This window comes from Peromyscus leucopus, chromosome 10 (genome assembly GCF_004664715.2).
Source record: "Peromyscus leucopus breed LL Stock chromosome 10, UCI_PerLeu_2.1, whole genome shotgun sequence".
NCBI lineage: Eukaryota > Metazoa > Chordata > Mammalia > Rodentia > Cricetidae > Peromyscus > Peromyscus leucopus.
In genome coordinates this window covers 40761690-40785412 of record NC_051071.1, presented here as the reverse complement: position 1 = coordinate 40785412, position 23723 = coordinate 40761690, and the positions used below count along the sequence as shown (strand labels likewise).

The window sequence follows — 23723 nt, the reverse complement described above, 5'->3', positions numbered from 1 at the left end:
TGATACTAATGCTTAGATTTCTGGTTGACTTGGTTAGGTTTTAAACCAGTGGTGATAGAAAATGTTTTGGAAGGCGACGAGCTGCGCACTGACCTGAATGCAGTGGAGGCTAAAGTCCAGGAACTCGGGCCTGATCGTATTCTGTGCATTCATTCTACTACGTCCTGCTTTGCTCCAAGGGTGCCCGATAGGTAACTGGCTTGTGAATATTGGTCTGTAGATGCTCGCTCACCAGTCTTTTGAATACATTTTGTCCAATAATTCTCAAGCATGTCGTGATAACATTTAGTAGTTACTAGTGAGTATACTGGCCTAAGAGAATAGGTGGATCCTTGGGAGAATTATTGTTGAGAAGTTTGATGCTGAAGAAAAAACAGCTGATGTGGAGGTGGAAATCCGCTTATCCAAACCTTAGTCCGTCTTATTTGTCTGCTTTCCTGCTCCTGCCAGTTTAAGTCTCTCAGAGTCATTTTCCATTGCTTAAAGCTTTTCCAAGTGAACTGCCGACTTAGTACTTTTCTGCATCGCTGTTTCTTTGGTTTTGTGATTCATTTGCTAAGTAGGAACTATCGTCCTAACAGATTATAAATAACATAGTTTAGGATTACTTACATTTCTTTGATTGGGAGATTAAGCTAGGTGTGTACAGTGGTTGTACACATTTTGAAAATAATATAAATTAGAAAATTAAAAGCATAGGGGTGGCAGATGTTCACTGTTACAAAGGATAGCCATAGGTTTTTTATTTTGAAAATGTCATAGGGCTGAAGTTTATTAACAGAAATTTCTGTTTTTGCCAGAAGCTCTGGTTTGGTCTCATTTCAACATCTTTAAAAGAAGTGCTAATAATTAATAAGAATCGTGTTGACTTTGGACTCTGGTTGCTAAGCTTTTGTGTGTGTAGACTCATTGTTTGGCAGTGATGATCACATGTTAGCTTTTATTATCTTACAGGCAAATTTTAAAAGATCATATTGACGCCATGCTCTTGAAAATTTGCCTTGGATTACTTATGAGCCTATGACTTCTGTTTTAAAATTACATTTCATATGCTGTAGTAGTTTATTAATGACCAGTCATTTTAAATTTCTATTGAAATATTAAAGAAATGGTATTCTTTGATAATGTTGATATCTAGACAATTGTAATAGAATAGAAATAAACCTCAGTTCCCAAACAGCGAGCACGTGGGTGTTTGTATTGGTTGAATTACTTTTCTCTGGGGAGTTTTGCTTCATTTTGAGCCCTGTTTTCAGTGTGTGTAGTGTTGCATTGTTTTACACATAGACCTGTTAGAAGAAGGGTCAGGAGGATTTAATAGCAAGTTGTCACTTGGTACTTTTTAGTTGTATGATGTAATGAATGCTTTTGATGAGTCAGGTTTATGAAAATGGCAGTGTAAAGTTAGTAGTATATTTTGATTTCTGATTTTATAGTCTTAATTTTAGTGGTGTACCATTTTTTTTTATTGGTCAGTTATTAGGGAATATTGAATAGGAAATCCATGTAAAAAAATTAAAAGAATGTCACTTCTATTGGCTATTAAAATTAGCTTTTCATTTAGAATACAATGGGATTCACATGGAAAATCTGTTTTCTGATTTTCTTTGCCTTTCATTTAATACCTTTTTTATGTCCTGTTAACACATCTGATTAATTTAGATCATTTAAAAGTTACAAGTTTGTTTGTTTTTTAAATAACTTTAATATTGTGGTACCTTATTTTCAAGGAAGTTATCATAGTATTCTTTCACTAGTGCACACACATGAAAAAGTGCCTTTTATCTTCTGAAGAATATATGTGTGTGTATTCCAAGTTTATTTTGTTAGTAACAGATGAAATTTTGGTATTGATTGTGAGGCAGGGGTGTGTGTGTACATGCATGCTTGTGTGTGTGTGCCCCAATGGTTGATTTTGGGTGTCTTCCTCTATCATTCTCCACTCTATTTTTTGAGACAGGGTCTGTCACTGAACCTGGAGCTCCCTGTTTCACTTAGAATGGCTAGCCTCAAGCCCCAGAGATTGCCCTGTCTCTGCCTGCCTAGTGCTGGGATTAGAGGCACATACTGCCATGCCTGACATTTTTAATGTGGGTTCTGAGGAACTGAATTCCTATGCTTGCAAGGCAAGCACTTTACTGACTGATCGATCCATCTCTCCAGCCCTAAAAATTAGGTTTTATTCATGTCTTAGTCAGTGTTCTATTGCTGTGAAGAGACACTATGACTACGGCAGCTCTTATAAAAGAAAACATTTATCTCATAATAATTAAAAAAAGAAACCATTTAATTGGGGCTTGCTTACAGTTTCAGAGGTTTAGTCCATTTTCATCATGGCAAGGAACATGCTGGCATACAGCTAGACCTGGTGCTGGAGCAGTAGCTGGGAGTTCTAGATCCAGATCTGTAGGCAAGAAGAGACACTGGCCTGGCTTGCACTTGTGAAACCTCAGAGCCCACCCTCCAGTTACACATCTCCAACAAGGCTATACCTCAAGTAATGCAACTCCTTGATGACTAAGCATTCAAATTTATGAGTGTATGGGGGCCATTATTATTCAAACCACAATTCATAATACTTAAAGGAAGCAAATTGAAAGTTTCTACAAATAGACATAATCTTATTCCCATTTATAGTTTTAAAATATACTTGTTCACATCTAGAAAAAAAAGATGTCATGCGTACTACTCATTTATTTACTTATTTGAAAACAGGGTCTTGCTGTGTATCTCTGACTGGCCTGGAATATACTATATAGAATTAGGCTGGCCTTGAGCTCAGAGATCTGTTTGCTTCTGCCTTACTGTGCTATGTATTTGAAATACCTCCTTTTGGAAAGAAGCATAACAATGCTTTGCTTCCAAGTTCTGTTTGTGAAACAATTTTTTTTTTTTAATCAGTTTAATTGCATCACAGGATTTAGTTATAGTATTGCAGTGTGCTGACATTTTTTTAAGGTGACTTTAGTCAGAAGTAGTATTGGGTTTTGAGAAGGAACCTCTGCTGTGTTGTGGTTCATTACCATACTTAACTTAAATTAGACTTTCACACTGCCTTTATATGAGAGGTGTCAAATGAAAGAGTGAAGAAGGGGAGATTGTTAAGCCAGCAACTTTTTAGAGGATGTACCCAAGTTATTAGGCAGCGTCAGTGAGTTTTGGTACAGGAATGTTGTAAACCTGCCCCCCCCACCTTATTTTTTAAATTAAGGTCCACTTGGAAGTGCATCTTTTAAAAATTTGTGAGGTTCGTAAGGTTTCCAGCTATGCTTAGTATTTTGTCCATGCTAGCCTCAGTGTGGTGAGCAGTCAGAGCAGTAAGAAGGGGATCACAGCTCTTTGTGAGGTGTCATCTAATCTCTGTGCTTTGTCTGTAAGAAGTTTGGAAATCATTTAAAAGTTACTGTCAGAAATTTTGTTGTTGTTGTTTTTTTTTTCTTTGAGACAGGGTCTTACTATGTAGCCTGGCTGGCCTGGAACTCTCTATGTAGACTCGGCTGGCCTCAAACTCACAGAGATCCTCCTGCCTCTGTCTGCCAAGTCATAAGCTTTTGTAAATATTTTTTTTCTCATTTATTGGTAACATTAAAAGGTTTTCTAAGTTTTTCTAAAGTGCTATGTATTTCCAGACTGATGAATTACATGCGAAGATACTACAGAGGAAATAGTTCAGTTTGTCATCCCCTCTTCCTTTCCCTGATATACCTTAAGACTATTAATAAAAATTTTCCATAATTATTTGTAAAGCACAGTATGAGTATGTCTTTCTGTAAATGTTTATGTTTGTAGATTAGAAGAACTGGCTGTGATTTGTGCTAATTATGACATTCCGCATGTAGTCAACAACGCTTATGGATTACAGTCTTCCAAGTGCATGCATCTCATTCAGCAGGTGAATTATTATATTAATATTATATACTATAGGATTATGACTTTTTTTCCTTCAACCTAATACAGTGAAAATTATTCAGCTCTCTCTACTTTGGAGAGCATTAGAAACTTGTATCCAATATTCTCTTAGTAAAAGTCATTATTTCTAGGTAGTATGATGGTAATTGGATAGTAGCTTTTAAATATTTATTTGTTTATGCTCATATTTTATGTGTATACGTGTGTCTGTGAGTGTATGCATACCTATGTATTTGCGCGTATGCGCGTTTTTGTGTGTGTGTGTGTGTGTGTGTGTGTGTGTGTGTGCAGGCACATGCTTGTTTGTGCAGTTGGGGGCGTGTGTGTGTGTGTGTGTGTGTGTGTGTGTGTGTGTGTGTGTATGTGTGTATGTGTGGGCACATGCTTGTTTGTGCAGTTTGGGACCAGGAGAGGGTGTTGCGTGTCTTTCTCTTGTTCTCCTATTTCACTGAGGCAGAGTCTCTTCTGAACTTGTGGGTTGAATTTTCTCAGGTAGGCTGGAAGCCAGCAAGCTCCAGTGGTCCTCCTATCCTTACCCTTTCTGAGCTAGGGTTTTAGGTGTGTGTGAAGCATCTCACTTGTTATGTGGGGTCTGGATCCAAACTCTGGTCCTCATGGTTACACACCAAGTGTTCTTAGTGGATGAGCTGCCTCTGGGAAATAGCTTTGATGGTCCCAAATCAACACAGAAATATTTCAGTAACATCCTTAACTTCCTGAGAATTTTTTTTAAACCCAGGATAGTCATTTTTCTAATGTATTGAATTACAGTATTTCAAAAACTATATTGGTGATCATATATTATATAGAAGAAAAAGAAAACAGGAAGAGTAAGAATGAACCATGTAAATACATAAACATATTTTTCAAATCTTAAAAAAATACAAAATTTTTAAATATTTTCTAGGATCTAAAGAGTCTTTTAGTAGCTGTTGCTCTGTGATCTTTACTCACTCTTACCTTTTCTTTGGTGTTTTCTCATCATTCCTTAACTTTTCAAGGCTGCTTCACAGGTGTAGATGGATCATGTATGATGCACATGGAGTAGAAGAAAGGTGTATACAGTGTTTTATGCTGGAACTTGGGAAAACACATGGACGACTCACTTTTATTGCCCCTCCTGTCCTCCTGTCCTCCTGTTCTTCTCTTTCATTTCTATTACTTAAAAAGTACTACATTTATTTGTATGTGTGTTCATGTGTGTGACATGTGTGCCCTAGCATGCATATGGAGGTCAGAGGACAGCATGTAGGAGTCAATTCTTTCCTTCAACCATCTGGGTTGTGGAGATTGAATTCGGGATATCAGGGTTGTGGCGAGGGCCTTTAACCACAGAGTCATCTCACTGCCCCTCCCCTTTTTTTGTATTTTTAATGCTTTCAAAATTCAAATGCATCAGCATCTAAAAGTTTATAAAAGGAAGGAGCAGGTGATCATAGCAATCTTATAAGTACCTCTAATCATTTATAATGAACATTTTTCTGTTTCTGTGAATGTTCTGTTTTCACATAATTGTAGTCATTGTGTACATTTAGTACTTAGGCCTTGTTACATGTTTATACTTTCTATATGCCTATACTGTTTTCACATACATCATTTTGAAGGTTTATTTTGACTTATTTATTTAGTGTGTGTGAGAGGGTGAGAGAGAGATGGCCTGAGGAGGCAGAAGAGGCATACATCCCTTGGAGCTGGAGTTAAAGATGTTTTGTGAGCTGCCATAGGTGGGTGCTGGGATCAGAATTCTGGTCTTCACGATAGAGCACCAGTTTCTCTAATTGCTGAGCTATCTCTGCAACTCCATATGAGTCATTTCTGTAGATATTATTCCCTAATTGAGAAGTACTCGGGATTCTGGGCTCACAACATACTTCTGAATACTTGAAAAATGGGGTGGTATGCTTCCAGAGAGCAAGACTAAGGGAAGCAGTTGTGGAGCTGATGTGAAAGGTGTCCTTGGGGCTGCTCTTCCTGGTACCCTGCTTTGTCATCCGTGTGTGTGAGATGTTTCTCAAATGCAGATGTTGTCTTATAGGTATTCTATTGCCTTCTAAAATCGACTTGTCTTTAAGGAGTAAATAAATATTTCTGCAGACTGACTTATATAAGGAGAGGTCATTGCACTGTTGGTTTAAACAACATAAACACATAGGTTTTGTTGAGTTCTGACTGCTATTTCATGACATTCTAAATAGAGTTAACTTTCACTCATAGCTGTGATAGATAATGCAATTTACCAAGGACTCATCATGTGTGTTAGATATCTGGTCAGGCTGTTAAGGTTTTTAAACTAATCCTAATATGTTAAGGTGTACTTTTCATTGTTCCTGTTTGTATATGAGGAGACATGCTCAGTGGTTTATGTGACTGGCCTGAGGTCTCATAGCTGTAGAATAACTTGTATAGCACAGTCTGACACCAGGGCCCCAGATTTCCCTAAACCAGAGCACACTAAAACCACAAGTTCTGAGAAAGCAGGATCATGGTAGCCATGTAATTAGTGAAGAAAACAGTTGGAGATGAAATGTCTTAGCATCTTCAAAAGATGCCCTGGAATGACTTGGTTCTGAGCAGGTAAGATATACTCTGTTTTGTGAAGTCTCAAGAAGTACACTTGTGCTTCTGTTTACTGAAATGCCTAATTTGAGATGTTAGGACAGGTTAATAGAGAGGCACATGGTAGAGCTATGAAAATGTGTGGGATGGACTGTTTAGAATGGAGTGTGAAGTTCCAAAGTGTGGGAAGCAGCGACTTCACTTGTTAAGAATTGGAGCAAAGTGGGTGTTACTGCTTCTTAGCCACATGCCTGATTGTTATTTCATTCAGTAGATTTTCTGAGTTCCCAGTAGTGTGTGAGCTACCAAAATATGTGCTAGGGACACAGCATTGCAGCCTAGTGCCCACCAGCCTCCGTCCTGCTAGATGCTTCATTTCCTTCCTTAGTGGCAGCTTTTTGTTTGTGGGGAGTGCGGCCCTTGACCATTCCTGGAGTGTGCAGTCTCGTGGTGAGAGGGTGGGTGTAGCAGTCTGGAGCACTGATTCTTTGTGCTCTCAGTCCTCCCACTCCCAGGTCAGGTTCCTATTCCTCTCCGAAAGCCTGGACTGTGTTTGTGGCCACTTCTACCCTTTTCATTTGTTCTGCTCCCTCTTCCTGGTGAGCTGGCTTTCCTTCTGTTCCTGGTTTGTGAGGAAACAAGAATAAGGCTGAAACAGCCAGCTGATGGTCTCTGAGTAGTCTGCTCCCTCCCCGGCTTCTGCTGCCTCTACCTGTTGCCTACATCTGGTCTGTCAGATTAGGCCAGCTATCTGCGATTTCCATTCTCCCTGAGATACAGAAGTGGGGAGGAAGTGTGAAACTGAAGGTCAAGTGTGCTTATAATATTAATAGGACTGTAGATTGTGAATGCAGATTGAAAATCTGTGACTGCAGATAAAGAAAGAAACTGTGGGAGTGGAAATTTAGATGGTATCTCCATTTTTAAGAGCAGAAAATTGCAGCACATTAGACAGAAGGTCATAGCTGTGTCGGATGGGAAACAGAACTTGGTTCCACATTTCTAGTAGGTCTGTGTTCAGCTCTGTGCTGGGATATTAGACTTCCATTTGAAGTTCATTTGCAGTGGAATGAGAGCATCTAAGATCACAATGTTAAGGAGTTATGGAAAAGCATTGATTTTGGAACTGCCAGGAATGTACAGATGAAATTGCTATTGGTTGATGATAAACATAAAATTTGGCTTTTCTCTTTTGTGGTCAGAGCCATCATGGAAGCAGAGCTTGTTTAAAGGCTGGGCTTGGAGCTTTATGCCTGGCATGCACAACGCCCTGGGTCAATCTCCAGCACTGTAAAGCAAACAGACAAACCTAAAAGAGAAAAAAGTCAGTAGATTGCCCTAACTGTGGGAGAGAGAGTCACTTACTTTGCTAGCTGCTTGGTTGGCACTGTGGGCAGCTGTGGTTTATAGATTATGGTGCTAGTATTTAAACTCTAATCACCGTAGACCTTATTGTCAAACAAAAGTCACAGGTGTGGCCATGGGAGAAGTGCTTTGTCTCTCACTCGGTTTTGGACAAAAAGCTGTTGCAGAGGAGTTCCCTCTTACAGTGATAATGAACCCCCACCTGCTTCATGGAGGTTATGAGTTCAGTGGTCGGTCTGTGCAAGCCTCCGTGCCCTGCAGGGTGCCTGCGGGTGGTGTGCATATAGATAGTGAGCACCGCCCAAAGCTGTGCTTCAGTTTGGTTAACCTGCACTTGGACTGCTACAAAGAAAATTACAGCCCTTCACCGCTTTTGAAAGAATGTCTATGCATTGTTTTAGGGGTACTCATTTTTACTTTTTAATTAAGGTAAAATTAGTGTTTGTAAATGTGGGAATGAAATTAAATTGTGTGTATCATTTTGTCAACATCATTTTTTGTCGTGGCCTTTACTTGTTAATAGTAGTTGTTGTCTGTCCTAGTGACTAACATGTGACTCACATGTTATTTGATTCTAGGGGGCTCGGGTTGGTAGAATCGACGTTTTCGTTCAGAGCTTGGACAAAAATTTTATGGTTCCAGTAGGTGGTGCTATAATTGCTGGCTTTAATGAGTCCTTCATTCAGGAAATCAGCAAGATGTATCCAGGTAAACAGATAATTTGTTTTTCGGAAAATAGCTAATGGTCAAAAGTGCATGTGCATATAGCCTGCTGTGATGAGTTAATTTCCGGAGCCTCCCCCGTCAGCCCCCCTTCATGTGCCCTGTCCATCTGCTTCCAGGTAGAGCGTCAGCTTCGCCGTCCTTAGATGTCCTTATCACCCTGTTGTCCCTTGGCTGCAATGGCTACAAGAAGCTGTTAAAGGAGAGAAAGGTGAGTCTCCTCCCTGTTGAGTGCGGCTGTTCTAGCCTGTCTATCACTCATAGGAGCCACTGTTGGGCTTTTTCATCTCTGATTTGTCCTGTAGAAGCTGATCATCCTGTCTGTCCTCTAGACATGCTGAGGAATAGTTCAGATGCCTTACTTTACTATTAGTATTTCTTATTTAGAAACATCTGTATTGGGAATTATGTGTTCATTTATCACCTAAAGGTAGAGTGGGACTCGCCTCTTATGTTACTAATGTTTATTAAATGATTTTCTTTTGTGGTCATGTGCATGTGCCATGGAGCATGTGTGGAGGTCGGGGACAATCTGGGAGCAGGGATTGAACTCAGGTCCTCAGGAGTGAGAGCAGGTGCCTTGCCTTTTTACCTGCTTTGCACTCTTACCAGCTCTGCTTTTTTTTTTTGTTTTTTTGTTTGTTTGTTTGTTTGTTTTTAGGACAGGGTCTTGCTGTGTGGCCCTGACTGGCCTGGAATTTGCTTATGTATACAAGGCAGGCCTCAAACAGTGGGCAGTTCTCATGCCTCTGCTTCCTGAGTGTTAGGCCTATAGGTATCCATACCACTTCTGGCATAGAAGTTCTTGAAAGACTAATGAAAAGTTTTCTTTTGAGTGATTTGGAAACCTGAAGGCTTTTTGTGGTGTGAAGGGCAGTTAGTCCCAGGTGGAAAAACCAGTAGGAGTCAGCCACCTTCTTATACTAAAATAATAAACCCCTCTATCATTGCTGAAATGCTGGACTCATTACTTATGTTGGCTGTGAAAAACAATAAGTGATAAGCTTTGTGGTATGGGCGTTGCAGCTACTCAGGAGACTGAGGCAGGAGGATCACTGGAGCCCAGGAATTTGTGGCCACATAGTGAGACCCAGTCTTTTAAAACAGACTAACATAGAAAAGCTTCATTCAGGACAGTTCCATAATTGTTGATGGGTCAGGTCAGATCATAGAGTTTATCCATCTCCTATATAGGAATGCTAGAGGCTCCTGGCATGGAATTTGTGTCTGTATAGCCTTATGGCACCAACTGGCAATTGTAATCCTTTGGATGTACTTCACGTATTTTAAAGCATAGACATAACTATTATCATAGATACTCTTAACAGTCTTACTCCTCAAATAGATTTGATGTTTAACATTTTGTGGCATTTTACTCCAATCTTTCTTTCCCTATTAATTTAATCCATGGAAAAGTAGTTTACTTTTTAAATTGTGAGACTATTTCTTGAGATTTACATGTACATTCATTAGAGAAATGCAAATTAAAACCACGGTGTTCAGCCATTACACACTTAGGCTAGTGCAAAAACAAAAACACAACTAAAATAACAAAAACCTGACAACACTGGGTCCTGTCAAAGACCTGAAGCAGGGTGAACCCTTAGACACTGCTGTAGGAGTGTAAAATGCAACACAGCTTTGGTGGGGTCTTTTGTTTGTTTGTTTTTCCGAGACACAGTTTCTCTGTGTAGTTTTGGTGCCTGTCCTGGATCTCGCTCTGTAGACTGGGCTGGCCTCGAACTCACAGAGATCCACCTGGCTCTGCCTCCCGAGTGCTGGGATTAAAGGCGTGTGCCACCACTGCCCGACGCAACACAGCTTTCGAACATACTGTGGCAACTTCCTAAAAGTTAGACATGACTCACACAAAGCAGCTATTCTGCTTCTCACTGTTTGCTCAAGATTGAAAGCTTGAGTTAGTATAAAAATCTGTAGCTGAGTGCTTATCATGATTCAGTTCATAAAAAATTGTCCAAACCAGAAGCAAGTGTCCATCATTTGATGGACAGAAGAACACACTGGTGTATCTATCCTTAGCAGTAGACAGATCCAACTACAGATGCACAACAAACGGTGACCTAAGTGCAAATAATAAATGACATCATCCCGACTCAGAAGACTCACATGCTCTTCATCTGTATGCCACCTTGGGAGAGGTAGATGAGACAGGGACAGAAAACAGATGAGTTCCGGAGGCTAGGGTGGGGAGGTACCTTTCTGGGGTGGTGAGATGGCTTACAATTATGTCTTTAGTTGAAGTGGTTTTGTGGCTGTTTAAAATCAGAGATGTGAACATTTGGAAAGTGGACACTTGAAGTTTTACCATGTATAAATTGTACTTTGCTAAACCAGACAACAAACTTTTTTTTAAAAGATTTATTTATTTGTGTATTTTATATATACACCAGAATAAGGAATCTGATCCCATTACAGATGGTTGTGAGCCACCATGTGGTTGCTGGGAATTGAACTCAGGACCTCTGGAAGAGCAATCAATGCTCTTAACTGCTGAGCCATCTCTCCAGCCCGACAACAAACTTTTATATGGTAGGAATAAAACTATAGTTTTATACTTCCATGAAAGTAGTCACTGTTATAGATTGTTATGGCTAAGGGAAGCCAAGTCTTTAGAGAAACCTTATTCATATAATCAGGATCCTAAGGTGATGGGCTATGCTTGTGGGGGTTAGAGGACAACTCTCAGGAATTGGTTCTCACCTTGCACTGTGAGTTTCAGGGATTGAACTCAGGTTGTCAGGCTTGTGTAGCCTGCTAAGCCATGTCGCTGGTCCTCTGCTAGGTTCATTATATCCATTCTGTGATGTAGTATTCATCAAGTTCATGTGTAGGGATTGTCTCCATTTCTCGTATGAAATTGTGATCTGGGAAGATGAGCTTGCTCAAGGACTGGCTGGCCATTTTCAAGTCCCAGAACTGCTGTTGAAGGCTGAGTGAGTGCTGCTCAGACCCTGTGTATTCCGTCTTACCACTGCCTTCTCATGTTCGCAGTTACTCATACAGAACTGAGGGAGTGATCGATCCTTTTCGCTAGGCATTTGAGCCATAAAGATGATGATTGATCCTAAGACCCTCCCATTCTATCTAGTGGAGGCATTTAAAACCCCAGAGGCTCTCAAATGCACTAATTGATTTTATTTAAAATTCTTTGTATAGAATTACTTAGAACAAAGGCTGTCTAATGGAGTAATTTCCAGAATACTAAAATGCTGGTCTGAGAACTCTGACATTGTTCTTTAGTGTCTTCACCCAGTAGGTCTTCTTGCTGAAAATGTGGATGTCCTCCATAACTACAATTGTGTCTATGTAGCATAAATTTTTTTATTGGATTTGGTGCAGAAATGTAGCCTTTTTTGTCTAAATGGACTTCTCTCTGCTGTGAACATTTCATCATGGTAGTTTATTGGTTCAGCTGTGGAGAAGCTGAGGCAAAGCTATTTTGTGCCAGCCAGAGCTATTTATAAACCATCACTGAGAGCGTCTTTTTATGTTATTGCTGTTATGTGAACTAAAAAAAGGAGTGTTAAAGGAAAACTTGGGCTTGCTTTTTCTTCTGTGCCCTTATTCCCCACAATGGTATTTTTAGAGGTTATTTCTTCCAGCTCTCTCTCTTCAGAAAAGGCTTACCTTTGTCATATAGAGGCAGACAAGAACTCAGCTTGAAGCCATTCCTTTTCTCAGGCTCTCCGTTTTGAAGGGGGAAAGGATCAGAGCGTGGAACTTGGCGTGTGAAGTGAGCCTCTGCCCTTAGCCCTTCCTGATCGGTGCATCTGCTGCATAGAGGGAAGAGTGACTGGCAGTTTAACGAAGAGGCCTTGAAGAAGAGAGGTCAAAATAAAATACAGGAGACTCTTTCTTTGAGGTGTTTTTATGCAAAAAGAAAGATCAGCCTTAGAAGTTTGTCCTCACTTCTGCCTTGCCTCCAGAGAAGCTGATTATTCTGCCCAGCTCTCCTTATAGAAGAATGCTTTGCTGACCAGGGTGGCAGACAGTCATTTGGTGTTGCAAGTATCTGCTGAATTGGACTAGTACAGAAGAGGAATGTAGTAGAATGGCTGTCCTGGGGCTAGAACCATGTTCTAGAAGAACACTAGATTTGTAACTTCAGTGGCTTATGACAGAGCGAAATTTGGAAGTAGTAGTACATTTGTGCCCTAAATGGAATTCTTGAATCTCTTGCCAATGTCCAATTTGGGGCCTGGATGTGAGGCTTCAGCACTGGAAAGCAGTGTTTTTGCCACTGAGGCAAGCCTTGTTGAATGTGTATTGGTCCTTGGTGGCAGCCACAGTGGGGACCAATATTTAGTACCATTTTCTTCTATGGACATCTGTGTATGTGGATATATATCCTTGTTGTTGTCCATCTTTCCATGCTTTGGTTCCTTTACCTTCTGAGACAGACATGGAATACCATTTTCTCCTACCCACCCCATCACATGATGCAGCTTGTTTCACAGACATAGCCTAAGACATTTTCTTGGAAGTTTGAACTGTGTACATCTGGATTCTAGTGAGGGTTAGTCTGGATGTTGGGTTTCATGACTGCAGATCATTCTGCAATTCAAAGACCATACAAAAGATAATTCTTAATATAATTCAGCTCCTTTTCCATTAAAAGTATAAGGTTTTGTGTTTTTATTCTAGAAATATAGCTGACATTAGCATTCAGGTATACAGTTCCGTTTATCTGTAGTGAGAGTCTTTTATAATTAAGTTAAATACAGTACAAAGGACATAGAAAATCAATATTATTTCATTTCTTGTAAGTAAGATCTTTCTATACACATTTGCTTGGGCTGCTTATAAATTTCTCCCGTTACAGAAGTATTTTATAATAAATGTCAGTTATAGATTTAACTATAGCAGAAAATAGTACAAGTTCTGTAGCATCTTCATGCATCAGGGAAAAACTGCTTAGCTCAGTGTTAGTGTAGGATCGCCATGCAGTCTCCTGAAAGATACCTTCAAAGTGTGGTGATATTAATAGGACATTAGTACTCTAATACCTGGACTGTGTAGAGTTTGATATATTGCACTTGAGGATTAGTTTACCTATTACAACCTCTACACTCAGTAAAGAATCTGTAAATATTTGTTGTTGAATATGAACTTCATTCAAAGATAATTTTTAAAAATTGAGTTACTTTAACACTAATGATACATGAGATTTAGTTACCTTATGATTATAACATAAAGATTTCTCTCCCTATGTTACTTACAGTTAAAACTGAATTCTGGCTAGTGTAGAGACATGTGTCTGTAATTCCAGTACTCAGAAGGGCAAGGCAGTGTAGGCTTCATGGTGAGACCAGGTCTTGACAAATAAATCTGAACCTCTAAATTTTGCTGGCATTAGCCAGTGATTGATAGAGCTGGTTGAAAGTACTTTATTTTAATGGATTAGAATTGAATATGCACAAATTCAGTTTTCTGATAACCATATATGCATGGTTACATTTGCAGGTGCCCTCTAGGTAACTTTTCAGAAAAAGTTAACTCAGGTACAAATGAAGTACTCATTAGGTTCCACTCTACAGATATGACAGCCACACTAGATAGAAGGTTATTTTAAATTTGGCTTCAGCACTGAAGTACATAAACTGAAGAACTCCGTTTCTTTAATATATCCTTAACAATAAATGAAAGGCGAAGGTAGCCTTGTTGCTATGGGGACATAGGAATCCATAAAGGGCATTTCCTGGCTGTTATTGAGAGTTTGGAAGTGTTATACCTACTGATGAAAGTTGGGATTTTAGTAAATAGTATAGATAGCTAGACATTAGCATCTCATATCTATGTGGAAATAAGGGACTGTTTTTTAAAAAGTGCAGAGCATGCAAAATTAGCAACTTGTATACTTTGTAGTAGATGAAAATACACACACAACCCATGAATTCTATTTTAGGGACCGATGCAGTAGGAAGAGAGTGTGAATTGTTCCAATTGTCGTACACTTCTTGGTATTTTTACTTTCATTTGTTCTTATGTGTGCTACTTTTTGAAGGAGTGTGAGAATATTGGTTTGAGGATGATCTGGTAAAATCTTTGTACAAAATGTCCAGAAATGATAACTTTCCACGTAACTTTTCCATCCCATTTCTGAAAATGACCACAGTTGTCTTAAATATTTTTCAATTTTAATTCAAATTATGTTTAATTATAGTTTTAATGAAGTTATAAATTACACATGAAAAAAGATGTAAACAGAAACATTTTTGCGATAAACTTTTGGCAGTCTATATAAAGTAGAATACTCATCTTTCAATACTAGGCAGATTTTTGGGGGTTGTATATAACAATTGTTGGTGTCATTATCAAGCATAGCTTGCAAATAGGGTGTATTTTTTTTTTTTTTTTTTTTTTGGTTTTTTTCGAGACAGGGTTTCTTTGTGTAGCTTTGCGCCTTTCCTGGAACTCACTTGGTAGACCAGGCTGGCCTCGAACTCACAGAGATCTGCCTGGCTCTGCCTCCCGAGTGCTGGGATTAAAGGCGTGCGCCGCCGCCGCCAGCACCACCACCACCCGGCTTTTTTTTTGGTTTATAGGGGTGTATTTTGAGATACAGGCAAATATTGAATGTTAATAAATGTGATCAGAAAAAATAGTCTATTAAAAATATTATTTGCTAAATGAGTTACTGCTCTACACAGCTCTGAAAATGTAGGTGCTGTTGAAAGTAAACTAAAGAATAGAAAAACTTGAAAATAAGGACTGAAGAGATGCTCTTCCAGAGGACCTGGGTTCGATTCCAAGTACTCCCATGGCAGCTCACAATCATCTGAAACTTCAGTTTTAGGGGATTCAGCAGCCTCCTTTGGCCTCCACAGGCACCAGGCACACAGGCATACACGCAGGCAAAACACCCATGTACAACATTGTAAAAAATATTTGAAAATAATTTATATTTTCAAGAGCTTATGATCATGATTATGTATATTATATAAAATATGTATATATAATAAATTTACATATATATTTATGACAAGAGGACGTCTTCTATCTAACAGATAAAAATTGTGTTTTTTTGACTTTTTAGTTATAAAAAGAACTAATTTAGTGATCTAATATTTCATGATTCTGACATGCTAAGAATTGTTCTTATAAAATATTCTAAAATTTAAGAATGGTTATTAGTATAACATTTTAGGTAAGAATATAAATATGCAGTCAGCAAGGGTTAAGACCTTTGTAGCTGTAAAGAAACTGGACAGCATTCTCCCTCCTCTCTTAGTCTTTCTCTGGTACCAGATAGAGTTGCTCACCTATGGACTTTAGACTTGAAAACCTGCTCTGAGAGAGCTGCCTTAGGGAGAAAGCAGCAGCTTTTGTGGCCTTTGAACTTGAGAAGTGTCGTTTCCTCTGTTAGCCTTGGCGTCTCTTTAGAATTTATGTTTGACCATGGATGGAGGGCAGTCCAACTGCAGGTGGACTTGAGTAGGTTTTCACTTTTGCACCTTTTCAAAAGCAGGAGCAGAAGAAACTGACTTTTCAGTTGAAATAGCCGCTGACTCAGTTATTCTGCTTTGTCTCTAGTGTGACATTGGAGACTTAGAAACATTTGTTATGTTTTCTGCTATTGGCAAAGTAACACAAGTTTAGTTTTAGTTATTGCAGTCTTTGGATTGAGTTAAGAGAATTGTTAATTTTAGCTGTGTGTACCTTAAACAATAGATTTGGGGCTAGGGATAGAGCTGACAGGTAGAGCACGTAACCTAGCACACACAAGTCCCCTAGTTTGACCTGGGGATGCACACATGAGTGCAAACACACAGGCAGTACACTTGTTAAACTTGCACTTGCTGTGTAACTTGTATACTAAATGGATACATCTTAGCGTTGAAGAGAGGGAGCATTATGATGTGGAGGAACCTCTGTGCAGAACAGTGCAAGGGGCTGAAGACTTGGAAGGGAAGCCATCTGCTGTGCTGTCCAGAAATGGATGGCTGTTGGGTAGAGGGCGTGCTCTTGCCAGATGTGTCAGTACATGTTTAAATCCCAGCTGTTGGGGAGCTAAGGCTGGAGGAACAGCAGTTTCTCTAGCCTGGGTAACATGACAGTATGCTGCCCTTCCCATCAGTAATTCTCAAGTATTAACGCTGAAAGCCCAAGACCAGAAGTGGGCTGGACTGCCTTTCCCCCAGTCTGCTGTCTGCAGGGGCTCTGAATCTCACTGTACTGTGGCAAAGGAGAGACATGGGAGGTGGTAAATAGCATACAGTTCATACCAGTCAGATTTTGTGACAAGATCGAGTTGTATTTATTTGACTTTTAAATGTGATATTTTGTTATTTCAGGAAATGTTTGTATATTTGTCCACCCAACTGAAGAAATTGGCAGAGACCTACGATGAAAGATTGCTGCAGACACCTCACAACCCTATATCTTTAGGTAATTTTCTTTCTTAATAAAAGAGAATATTTCTGAGATATTTTTAGGAGGAAGTTGTTATTTATGGAAACAGTGAACTTGTTTTGATTATGCTGATATTTCTAAATCCATCCCAGTATTAACTGATAACTTGAAGTTTACTTAGCCTTTAGAATTGCTGTAATGTTTCTCTAAGGTAAAACCTATCTAATGAAGGAATCAGAGTCCACAGGAAATATAATGAACATACAGATGGTAATTAGGGCTTGCTTCTCCTAATGGAAATTGCTCCATTGACAAAGCACCAGCATAGCGTTTCAGTGCCTTTGCTTATTTCCTCAGCCTCTACCTGCTGTGGAGAGCTGGGTCATGAATTGATCTGCTGATTTCCGCACTAATAGTTCTGTCACGTAGTTCAGGGACTGTTGAAGTGAATATAGTGGGCTAGAGGAATGACTGGTGGTTAAGAATGCTCTTCCAGAGAATTTGAGTTCCTTTCTCAGCTCTGAAAAGGTCAGCTCACAACTGCCTTTAACTCCAGCTCTACAGAATCCAACACCCTCTCTGGCTTTTGAAGCACCAAACATACATACACATGCCCACAAACAAACATAAATAAAAAGAATTTTTAAAAAGTGAATAATTGACTTTTACATGCCACAATTTTTTTTTTGAGCTGAGGATCAAACCCAGGGCCTTGCGCTTGCTAGGCAAGCGCTCTACCACTGAGCTAAATCCCCAGCCCAACAATTATTTTATATTTTATATTTTACAATTAGTTTGTGAATATATGAAGTACAGTATGTTTTATATTTTCCATCCAGTTGAGCAAAGTGAATCATTTATGAGTGCAGCCTTTTTGGAATGTGCATTCATGGAGACCATGTAGATATCAACACCTAATACAAAGCCCCTAATCCTTTGCCCACAGAGCAGGTGGGCACATCACCTCTACCTTGTTTTAGTTGCCAATCCCTTTTCCCTATCTCTAAGATAGAGGTAACAATCTATCATGCAAAATTACTTAGGAATGGTTGAGACAGTTGTCTTAGGGTTTCTGTTGCTACAACGAATACCATGGCCAGAAAGTAAGTTGAGGAAGAGATGGCTTATTTGGCTTACACTTTGGCATTGCTGTTCATCACTCAAGGAAGTCAGGGCAGGAACTCAAACAGGGCAGGATCCTGGAGGCAGGAGCTGATGCAGAGGCCATTGGAGGGGAGCTGCTATTTTATAGAACCCAGGACCAGCGGCCCAGGGAGGGCACCACCCACCATGGGCTAGGCATTCCTCCATTGATCACTAATTGAGAAAATGTCTTACAGCTGGATCTCATGGAGGCATTTCCTCAATTGAGGCTCCTTCCCTGCTGATGACTCTAGCTTGTATCAGGTTGACACACAAAACAATGTACAACAATGTTTGTAAAGTATCTAGCTTGGCAAGCCGGTCTTCAATAAATAATGGCTGTGGCAGTGGTGGGGTACCAAGGATGCATTTTACCACGAGGTCTCAGAATGGCGATTATACATTTGTGTATGCAGAAGTTGATCTTGATCTTATATGTACTGAGATACACATATAATATTTATACATATTATTTAAGTTCTCCCAACTTGGTTGGGTTTAGTTAGCAGCTCCAGTGATCATAGTGATAAGGAAATTTTGTCCATGATTTGTGAATCTGTTTGCTTAGAATTGTGTTTGTCTGATATGGAAACAATCCTTGCTATAATTTATCAAGTACACTAAAGAACAATGAATGAAAGTAGTTTCTTTATCATTATTTGTCATGAGTGCTTTTTGTAATCCAAAAGCTTGTTGAATTGTTTTTGTTTTCTCCTAGCTATGACACTTAGGACACTAGATGGACATCATGAGAAAGCTGTCACTCAACTTGGCTCAATGCTTTTTACCAGACAAGTTTCTGGAGCCAGGTGAGTAGATTTAAGAGATGAATTTGTTTTTGATGTCACCTCTAGGACATGATATGTGTCTGTCTGTCTCTCAGCCAGCAGGGACATCTGTACTTTTATAATTTCTTTTGGTTTCATCCTATGGTTTTTCTAGTGGATTTTTCAAAACTTTTGTAATCTTAATAACTTTGAAGCCCTACTTCCTAAATTTTAAGAACTTGAAAGTTCAAATGGCAGGTACTGTTTATATGCATGCCAACAAGTTAAAGCCCAATGATATGAATGTTGTCCAAGACAATGATGCTGTTGTTTTGGCCTTAGTGCCTTCTGGGTTTGCTGCTTGGCTCTCTGATGATTCCAGTTTTTGGCTTTTCCTTCTTCAGCTCTTCTTGTCCTTTTCTATCCTGTGTGGTGATTTGGTGAGATAAATATTCTTTTGTCTGACTCCTTAGCCCCAGCCCACACCACATAATGAGTTTCAGGTTTTACTGCAATGAAAGCGCTTATGTTGGCTTTTCTTTTTAAAAAAAAAGTTGAATCAAAGACTTCTTATCAGTAGCCCTTCTCTAAATACTGAGCCATGCCTGAGAATTCACTGTGGCCAGAGAGCAAGAAGGTAATGGGCTGTGAGGCTGTTAACCCCCACCTGGACTGTGTGGTCAGAACACTGGAAGCCAGGAGTCTTGTTTGCTTTAGTGCCTCTCTGGATGCCTTGTTGTTGTTGCAGCTGTTGCAGCTGCTGCAGTTTTAGGGATTGAACCTAGGGCCCAAGGCATGCATGGTCCACACCTGACCACCAATGCATTCCCAACTCTCTTTTTATTTTCAGACAGGCTACCACTAAGTTTCTAGGCTGAACTTGAACTTACTATGTGGCCCAGTCAGGCATAGAACGTGCAAGCCTCCTGTCTTGCAAGGCCCAGCTTCTGTGTAGATTTTTGTCTTAATTCTTCCTTAGATGATCTTCAGTATTGTCATATTATAACAGTAGACCAGAAATAAGTCATCTTTGCTATCAATTTCAAGTGGAAAAGTTGCTTTTTTTTTTTTTTTAAGTGTTTATTTAGCTTTTACTCCAGGTCATAGTCCATCATTGAGGGGAGTCAGGGTAGCAACTGAGGCAGGAACTGAAGTAGTAACCATTGAGGAAAGATGCTTTATGGCTCATTCATTCACCAGTGTTCAGCTTCCTTTCTTAAATAGTCCAGGACCACCTGCCTAGGGATAGTACTGCCCCCTGTGAGCTGGGCCCTCCTACATTAATTAGCAGTCATGATACTATCCCATAGATAAGCCTGGAGCCCAATCTGATCTGAGGTTTTCTCTTCCAGTTGACTTTAGGTTGTGTTAGGTTGGCAATAAAAACTAACCAGCGGTGGTGGTGCACGCCTTTAATCCCAGCACTCGGGAGGCAGAGCCAGGCGGACCTCTGTGAGTTCGAGGCCAGCCTGGGCTATAGAGTGAGTTCTAGGAAAGGCGCAAAGCTACACAGAGAAACCCTGTCTTGAAAAACCAAAAAAAAAAAAAAAAAAAAAATAATAATAATAATAATAATAATAAAAACCCTAACCAGAACACTAAACTAAGATAATTATGCCTTTCTTGACCAAGAATTATCTTAGAAGTGTACTTTCTGCTCATATGTATGTGGGCATCAAAATCAGCTATTTTACATTAGAGAAAAATGATGAATTTTGCTTTAAATGCTTTCCATCACATCTTTATGAAAGCATTTTACTTTGACTACCTCTCTTAGTGAGTGTTCTATTGCTGTGAAGAGACACTATGACCATGACTGTTCTTACAAAGGAAGGCATTTAATTTGGGCTTGCTTACAGTTTCAGAGGTTTAGTCCATTTTCATCATGGTGGAGAGCATGGTGACAGGCAGGCAGACATGGTGCTGGAGAAGTAGCCAAGAGTTCTACATCTGGACCTTCAGGCAGCAGAAAGGGAGAGAGAGCCACTGGGCCTGGCTTGGGCTTCTGAAACCTCAAAAATCCATCCCCAGTGACATACTTTCTCCTACAAAGCCGCACCCACTCTTAGTAAGACCAGACCCAATCCTTCTAAGTAAATTCTTCTAAGTAGTGTTACTTTCTGATGACAAGCATTCAAATATATGAGCCTGTGGGGACCATTCTTATTCAAACCACTTGCAGAGGATGAAATGCCTGAGTTAAAGGACTTAGTTTTCATTTGTGCTTTGATCGGATCTTCTTGGAGCTGGAGTCATAGGCACGTTGTGAGCTAGCTGATGTGGATGCTGGTAATGGAATTTGGATCCTCTGAGTCTTCTGCAAGAAGAGTATGAATTCTTAACCACTGAGCCATCCCTCTGGCTCCATTGTTTTGTTTTGAGCTAGTGTCTTGTTATGTACCCTGGCTGGCCTCAGGATCCTCCTGTCTCTCTTCCAGTGTTAACCACAGCTGGCAAATGACAGCTTGTTCAAAGAAAAAAAAATCTTAGATCAATTGAGCTTTTAACTTGAGAAACTGTATGCTGTGTAGTTTTGATGCTTTTAAAATGGTTTTGTTAAGAGGCCTCTATTTGTCTTTATGTGTGGGTTGATCTTAATTGGTCCTCCCTCCCTCCCTCCCTCCCTCCTTCCCTCCCTCCTTCCTCCCTCCCTCCCTCCCTCCCTCCCTCCCTTCCTCCCTCTCTCTTTCTTTTTTGGTTTATTGAGACAGAGTTTCTTTGCAAAATAGCCCTGGCTGTCCTGGAACTCACTCTGTAGACCAGGTTGGCCTCCAACTCACAGAGATCACCTTGCCTCTGCCTCCTGAGTGCTGGGATTAAAGCTGTGTGCGCCACCACCTCCTGGCCTTTAATTGTTTTCTTAAAAAGTAAAAGATTAGAAATCTGCTTGTGTCTAAGGATGCAATGGAAGTCAACCTCAAATAATGCAGATGCTGTTGGTGGGCCGTTGCTGTTTGCCGACCTCCACCCACTGAAGCAGTTACACAGTTCCTAGATCTCACTGTGTGCTCTTTCACTCCACAGTGCTGGTTGCATGATCGGAATTCTCATTTGGTGATGGCGAGCTAACAATAAACCAAAGCAGTTTGGCTTACACAGTTGAAGTCAGATTCTAGATTTGGCACAAACTAAATTTCTTATTACTTGTTACTTCTTTGAAGAAGATGTGAAAGTAGTGGAATTGCTTGAGCCTCTTGCTATCTATTATAGAAAGTGAGTAATGGTCATTACTAGGCAGGACTTTTCAGTTGTATTTTACACTTTCATTTTAAGCTGACACTTGGTTTGCATAGGTCATGATTTGTGCTGTTTCTTAGCTTCTTAATCGGTGGTTATATGGCTCAGTGAGACAGGGGCCTTGTTTTTGGGTGGCATTTATTAACATCACCAGACACATCAGGTTGATAAATCTTTTCCCTTTCAGGGCTGTGCCTCTTGGATCTGTGCAAACTGTGAGTGGCCATACTTTCCAAGGCTTCATGTCCCACACAGATAATTACCCTTGTGCTTACCTCAATGCGGCGGCAGCCATCGGGATGAAGACACAGGATGTGGACTTGTTCATAAAGAGACTTGAGAAGTGCTTAAACACAATAAGAAAAGAACAACAAAAAGCAAATGTTGTGGTTGTGTCTGGAGTTGATGATTGTAACAGAGCTCGAGATGTGGACATTGAGGAAATGGCTTTGAAACTAGATAGTGTCCTTGGTGACAAGGACCAACCACCTTCTTCATGACACAGGTGTTTTTTTTTTTTTTTTTTTTTTTTTTTTTTTTTTTTTTTGCTACAGTTCATACAAGCACTTTAAAGGATATATGTAAAGTTTTTGAATTGAGAATTTATAGAGAATGTTCCGTCCAGGAAGAGAATGGTCTGAGGGTAGCCATTGGTGATTGCTCTTTTTTATCCTTAGAATACCTCAGGCCTTAGGATTGTTAACAAGTTATAACATGCAGTTGCAGTTAATGTTTTCTGATTGTTATATTACTTAAGCAACACAATTCAGATGATTCTTACTAATATAAACTGTAAAGTTACATGTAATTCTCATTGAAATGCAGAGTGTTTCTTCTTAGCCATTCTCCAGCATTCAAAGATTTCTTTTTTTGTGATCATACAGAATTGAGAAGGATATTTCTAGTGCTGCTAAATCCTAGGTGTTTGTTTAGCTGTCTCTATGCCTATAAAGGGAGTCCTTAAGGAAGCAGAGCTAAGACGTAGCTTACTGTGAACTTCAGGGCAGTTATTCTCACCCGGACTGGCTCGATTATACACAAGCAACATGGAAAGACCCCAGGTGGATGCCAGTGACCTTAACTAGTAGAAGTCAAAGGTTCTGCTCCACATCTTACCTACTGCCCAACACATGGTTTCCACAGAAGAATTCTCCAAATGTCAGTAGTGATGCGGGTCAAGGAAGTGAGCCCCTCAGCAAAGTTGCTTTGTGCAGCAGTTTGGTCATGTGCTGCCTCATGGCATTGCTGTTCGTGGTGGGCTGCAGAGAAGGCAATAGTCCCACGAAGTACAGTGCGTATCGATGTGATGACTCTCCAGGTTTGTTAAGTATGTGTCATGCTGTTCACAGATGTATGAAATCAGCTAATTATACGTTTTTTAGACCATAGCTGAGTGAAATATGGCTGCATGTCAAAAAAAAGATAGCTCTGTGAATGTTACCAATTCTACGGCATAGAGACTCTTGGGTAACAACCAGAATCACTAGTTCTAATTAAGTTGTTATAAATTGTTTTATATAATACCTGCTCATTTTTCCATTTGGGCAACTGAAAACTATTCTCCAACTGTCTTGACTTTAAGCAGCCTTTGTGAACTGACTAGTTCACTCAGGGATTGTGCACAGCCACCATCAGGACCAGCTAATATGC

General features: G+C 39.8%; 1 protein-coding gene across 1 annotated transcript in view; it reads left to right on the top strand.

Moving 5' to 3' along the window:
• Sepsecs (Sep (O-phosphoserine) tRNA:Sec (selenocysteine) tRNA synthase) overlaps positions 1-22919 on the top strand; it is a 28673-nt gene extending 5754 nt beyond the window's left edge. Inside the window, exons 5-11 of the mRNA XM_028865906.2 lie at positions 38-191; positions 3790-3892; positions 8409-8538; positions 8673-8764; positions 16869-16962; positions 18788-18878; positions 22261-22919. Coding sequence (XP_028721739.1) covers positions 38-191; positions 3790-3892; positions 8409-8538; positions 8673-8764; positions 16869-16962; positions 18788-18878; positions 22261-22573 — 977 coding nt within the window. The 3' untranslated portion in view covers positions 22574-22919. The remainder of the gene's footprint in view (positions 1-37; positions 192-3789; positions 3893-8408; positions 8539-8672; positions 8765-16868; positions 16963-18787; positions 18879-22260) is intronic.
• Positions 22920-23723: the final 804 nt, after the last annotated feature.